Genomic DNA, 6234 nt, shown 5'->3' on the forward strand with positions numbered 1-6234 from the left:
CATTATAGATTTGCTCCACAGGAATTTCTTGACTATAATCCTTACCTGAGCAGTTGCTGGGCCTTCAGCGGAGCCTCTGGATTGATCTGAGTAGCTAGCAGTTGATTGCAAACTGCTTGCTCCTCCTCTGTTCTGTAACAGGTAGAGTGGTCCTGAGTCCGGGAGGACACCAGGGCAGCTAACAACTAGGGAAGAGGCAAACTCAATGGAATTGTCCCATCTTTCCATGTAGAGGAGAAGCCGTAGTTCGTTCCCTCTCAGCCCCTCCTCACATCCAGCCTGGGCGTTGTGTTTTCAGCAGAGGGTGGAGACCTGGCCAGTGGGCTGTAGCCTGGAGACTCAGGAGGAGGAGCCCCTGCGAGAGGTGGGGCTTCGGCTCTGCTTCTCGGGGGCGGGGCTGCAGCTGAGCAAGTCTCACCCGAGTGGAGCCAGAGCCGAAAGGCGCTTTGTTTCAGCCGCAGCTTCCTCTGCGCTCCAGCGTCTGCGCCGTCCTTCGCTCTTTGCTCCCTCTTCTTCCCACCCACCTCCTGCATCTGGGTCTGCATCTCCTTCTCCAAGCCTCTCTTCCCAGCCCGCGCTCACCCCTCCCCCAAACTTCTGGCCAGCGCCCTTGCCTGGTACCCTTCTCTCCATCCTTCGCTCCCCGCATCTTCTTCATAGATGGCTTTCTGATCTCCCGTCTCTCGAAGTCCTGGTCGCCCTGTCCGACCCCCGCCCCCTCCAGGCCGGGCATGCCCCCGGCAGCCCCAAGCCCATGGTCCTGACGTTGCTTTTCTCCGCCTACAAGCTGTGCCGCTTCTTCGCCATGTCTGGTCCACGACCCGGAGCCGAGCGGCTGGTGGTGCCGGGGCCAGACGGGGGCGGCGGCACGGGACCATGGTGGGCTGCAGGCGGCCGCGGGCCCCGCGAGGTATCGCCCGGAGTGGGCGCCGAGGTGCAGAGCGCTCTGGAGTGTGCGCTGCCCGAGTTGCAGCAGGCGCTGTCCGCGCTGAAGCAGGCTGGCAGCGTGCGGGCCAAGGGTGCGGGCCTGGCCGAGGTCTTCCAGCTGGTGGAGGAGGCCTGGCTGATGCCAGCCGTGGGTCGCGAGGTGGCCCAGGGTCTGTGCGACGCCATCCGCCTGGATGGTGGCCTAGACCTGCTACTGAGGCTGCTGCAGGCGCCAGAGCTGGAAACGCGCGTGCAGGCCGCGCGTCTGCTGGAGCAGATCCTGGTGGCTGAGAACCGGTGAGGGCGCTGGGCGAGGGCGGCTCCTGGGGTGTGGGAACAGCAAAGGAGGCGGGGTGCTGGGGTCTTCCGTTCCCCTCGCACTGCATTTTCACCGTGCTTGATCTTACTACAGCTCTATCCCTTATAGATCAGCGTGCCCATTTTATAAATGAGAAAACTTAGACTCGAAAAAGTTTAATGATTTCTTTTGCTCAGTATCCCAGAGTGAATAGTGCGGCTAGGGTTCAGTCCACGGGCTAGTAAACTGGGAACTGAGGAATGGAGGAGGAAGCTCCTTAACCATCCAAGTACTATTGTGAGAGAAGACATTTCAGTGCCCAAGCCCCTCTCAACCCACCTTCCCTCCTCCCCACGGACCTGGGTGCCCTTATGTGCCTTTCTCCACCGCCCCCCGCCCCCCAGGAGCAACTCTGCTGGGAAGAGAAGGAAACACGATGCTCCAATAGGAGAGTAGACTCCTCTCTGCCCTCTTCCCAGGCTGAAATGAACACAGACTTAATACTTTGGTCATATCGCCCCAGTCCCTCTCCTGCTTCCTCCTTCATTTTAGAACACGTAACAGACCAGACATGATCTCATTCTTTGGCTGCTGATAGGAAACAGAAGGTTTTCTGCTGGGATGAAAGGATGGGGGAAGAGGAAACCGAGGGACGACCAGGCTCAACAAACAGCGCATTTTTCTCCCCTTTCACCAACTAGAGTAAAGAATTTCCACTGAGTTGATCCCAACTCGTTGCAACCCCATGAGTGTCAGCACATAATATGCAAAGCAGGCATTATAGAAACTTTTGTAAAGAATGAAATATATACTGAATTACATTATTATTATTATTATTATTATTATTATTATTATTATTATGTGTGTACCATCAAATCGGATCTGACTGGTACAGGAGGACATTGTCCCTCCTTCTCCAGCAGAGCTTCTGGTGGATTCAGACGGCACACCTCTAGGATTGCAGTGCATCTTCTTGCCCCTAGGCCACTAGAGCTCCCTTTGAACTGCTTTTTAAAAGTTTTGGTTTTTATGGAGTTTTGGGTTTTAAAGATTTTTTTCCAGACAGTTATTCAAAGATATTAATAACTTATTACAATGTCTAAGCACACCTTATTGTGTGTTGCTGATTCCATGGGGCTTTCAATGGATGTTTTTTCAGTAGATCACCAGGCCTTTCTTCAGAGGCACCCTTGGTGGACTCCCACCTCCAGCTTTTTTGGTCAGCAGCAGTGTGTCTCCCCCGGAGTCCCCAGAGGGCTCATTGTCCCTCCCTTTGATGTCAGGGTAGACCAGGCTGTGACATACCATCCCCACAATGAGTTCTTCACACTTTGGGTCAGAAGACTTCTTTCTGCATGATGAGGCTAGCGTGGAGTAGGGACACTATTCCTTGCCATCTTCAAAATGAAAAAATGTCCTTGTGATTGGTAGAAATAATGCAAGTTAAAAGTGAATGAATAAAAAAATGAATTAATAAAACAGTTTAGATTGGGAGGTCAAGATAGCCGGGAATCATTAACATTCTGTGCCATGAATTTAGAGGGAGTTTTTATGACCTGGTTGGTATAGGGGGTTGCTCTGTTCAAATCTGCCAGTTTTTCTGTGGGAAAAAGATGGATAAATCTTCTCTCACACAATTTATAGCTTCTGAAAATTCACTTATGGGTCAGCTATGAGTTGGTTCTGGTTTGACAGCAATGAGCAGATAGAGTGGAGTGGATGTAGTTCAAGGCCCAGGCTGTGTTCTGGGGTGGGCGCAGTCCGCTAGAGGAAAGAAACGTTACAAGATGCACACAGAACTGACATTTTTCAAAGTAGAAAGTAACAGTCCTAACCTAATCCAGTGTTGGCTCAATGGCAGTAGGTCTTTGTCTCAAGAAATAAGGTGCTAGTGTTGCATGACTTCAGGACCAAGGACAGAGCACACGCTACCTGGGATCAAACTACTTCCAAGGAAAGTCATTGTCTTTGTACCTCTGTCTCAAAGGAGCTGGAAAAGGAGTTGTAGGTGGGAAGGAGTGTGTGTGGACACACTGACAACTTATGAAACCTTTTCCCTTATCTTAAGGAATAGACTCCTTAATTTCCCCCCACATTTTGCCATTTTTCTTCTTCTACGGGTGCTGCTGCATTTCTAGCCCAGGAGCCTAGATCACAGCTATCCTGACTCCCAAATGCGAGGAGAAACCCAATAGGTATTCAGAGTTTAGCCCCAGAATTCCCAATTAAGGCTCTGCATGACTACTAGCTATACAAATTAGTAGTCCATCCTATGAGGGGACTCTAATGAACAGATCCTCAGAGAAGTTATATGGTTTTAATTTGATGAGAGTGAATAAGGGAGGCAAGCTTAAAAATACCAGGAAACTATTGTCCATAAGTACAAAAAGATAATACTGTGGAAAATTATTTTTCCCTTTCACAGAAGGCGAGCTAACTATGTTGTGATTTCCCCCCGCCCTATCTTTCTCTGCACATACAAGCATTTGTATATATGTGATATAAGGAACCTGGTGGTGCTGTAGGTTATGTTTGGGGCTTCTAAGCAAAAGACTGGCTGTTGGAACCCAGCAGCAGCTCCATAGGAGAAAGATAAGGTTATGTGCAGCTGTAAAGGTTTACAGCCTAGGAAACCCTTAGGGGCAGTGCTACTCCTGTAAGGTCCCGTAAGGTCACTGTGAGTTAGCACTGACTTGATGGCAGTGGGGTTGGTTGTGGCTTGGTATTTGATACATGCATATACATCTTTAAGAAATCCTTGGGTAGCACAAATGATTAAGTGTGCAGTTACTAACCAAAAAGTTAGAAGTTCAAAACTACCTAGACAGAAAACAAACAAACAGACAAACAAACAAACAAACAACTACCTAGATAGGAGTTCTGGTGGCCTAGTGGCAAGAGAAGCTGCACTGCAATCCCAGAAGTATGTGGTTCAAATCTACCAGATGCTCTGCTGGAGAAGGAGGGGTAATCTCCTCCTGTACCAGTCAGATGCGATTTGATGGTACACACACAAAGCAATAAAAATAAAAAAAACACCCAAAACCAAAAAACAACCAAACAAAACCTACCTAGAAATGCTTCAGAAGGAAGACCTGGTGATTTGTTCCTAAAAGATTACAAACACACATGGAGTCATTATGAGTTGGAATTAACTTACAGCAATTGATTTAAATACTATATATATATTCCACAAACTTTCAGCAGGCCCGTAGCCTGTCAGGCTTTAGAATTGAAAGCTGAGTAATAGTGCTCAGAGCAAGGGCAGGGTTCATCTCTAGAGATACCAGGTATATAGAGAAAAGAGGGGCTTAGGGGAGAAAAGCAAGACACTCAGGAGAAAGTCCTGATATTCCTGAGCAAGTCCTTCCTTTCAATAGGCTTTACTTTTAAGGTTTCTGAAAATGAGGGTGTTGGATTAACTGGTTTATTAAGCACGTCCAGGTTCTGGTATTCTAGGTATTTGTGTAGCCATATTGTTTTAGAATAATCAGATACAGAGGAAAGGTCTTGGGCTTGAGAGACCTGGGTTTGAATCACACTTGTGCCACCTGCCAGCTATGCGACTCCAGACAAGTTGTAAGCTCTTCTGGCTGGATGAGTGGATAATTAGTACACATTTGTTCCTTTGGAGATGGGCTACAGAGCAGGTTAGTGATCATGTCAGTAAATCAGCCTTGCTCTTGTGGAATGTTCTGTGATAAACTGGATCCTGTAGTAGACCCAAAGCCACACACACTGTGGCCACTGAAGTGCCAACTGGGTGAGGACTCTATAACCAGCCTGGGCTTCCAAATCCGGGGGGTAGCTTCTGTGAAGGGCGTCATTTGTGGAGGTCAGGAAGGCAGTAAATCTTCACTGCGCTTAGAGTTTGGCTCTGTTGGCATCTAAGCTCCATGCTTTGAATGCCTGTCCTCCCCTCCTCCTCCAATAGTCATAGTGTGTGTCCAAAAAACCACTCATCTTCCCAAAACCTTTCCATTATAGCCCATTTGCCATCAAGATTGAGTAATGCCTTGAAATGACTCAGAAGGCCTCCAAAGCTGACCTCCCTTTCCCCACTCTCCTTGTGAGCCCTCCACCTCAGCTGCACTAAAGTGAGGGCACTTCCCAAGATCACCAGCTCTCAGACACCTCTAGGCTTTTGCATGCCTCTATGCCTGGAGTTCTGGTGATGTAATCTGTGGGGAGTTTGGGAGCTAGCCCAAAGGTCTCATCTCTCTGGCAGTTCAAGTCTATTAGCTGCTCTGTGGGAGAAAGATGAGCAGTCTCCCCTTGTGTGATTTACAACCTTGGAAACCCAAGAGACTCAGTTATGAGTCATGCCCAACTCGATGACAATGAGTTTGAGATGCCTGGGGTGACATCTCCCCTTCTCTTTCTAACTTATACCTTCACCATCTTTATTGACTAGCCCAATAGGCAACCATTCTAGTGTATTAATGTGCTCCTTTTAAATCTGTGTTTTTTCAAAATCTTTGTTTTGTGTGGGCTTCTATTTTGGATAAATGGCACTGTATTAGACAGCACATTATGTTTCTCACTTTTTTCCCCACCCAGGGTTGTTTTTAAGGTCCTTCATGTGGTTGCATTATCGTCGATTCGGTTACTTATAGCTGTGCTGTAATTCTCAGGGTGAGCACCCGACTATGTCACCTGTCCAATCTCTCAGGTTGTCTCCCTATCATAGGTGAAAAAGGTGAAAATGTGTATCTAACCCCCTTGTGAATCTGTATGAAAATCTCTTTGGGATATAAATAAAAGAATCTCATTTCCTAGCTCTTAGGAGGCTCTGCTGATTTGATGGCTAAGGAGTTGTGCTACCAGCCCAAAAGCAGCTGGTTCAACTCCACCAGCCACTCCTTGAGAGAAAGACAGGCAATTTCCTGTGTGATTTACAGTCTCTGAAAACCTGCTGGAGGGTCAGCTATGGGTCAGTTCTGAAGAGAGATAGAGAGAAGGAGAGAAGGGGCGGGGAGGAGAGGAGAGGAGAGGAGAGGAGAGGAGAG

General features: G+C 48.2%; 1 protein-coding gene across 1 annotated transcript in view; it reads left to right on the forward strand.

Annotated features, from left to right (window-relative positions):
- The first annotated feature begins 754 nt into the window (after positions 1 to 754).
- Positions 755 to 6234, forward strand: part of SARM1 (sterile alpha and TIR motif containing 1) — a 28849-nt gene continuing 23369 nt past the window's right edge. The window contains exon 1 of the mRNA XM_006890951.1: positions 755 to 1224. Coding sequence (XP_006891013.1) covers positions 755 to 1224 — 470 coding nt within the window. The remainder of the gene's footprint in view (positions 1225 to 6234) is intronic.

This window comes from Elephantulus edwardii, unplaced genomic scaffold (assembly GCF_000299155.1).
Source record: "Elephantulus edwardii isolate Elephantulus edwardi_28Jun2011 unplaced genomic scaffold, EleEdw1.0 scaffold00094, whole genome shotgun sequence".
Classification (NCBI taxonomy): Eukaryota; Metazoa; Chordata; class Mammalia; order Macroscelidea; family Macroscelididae; genus Elephantulus; species Elephantulus edwardii.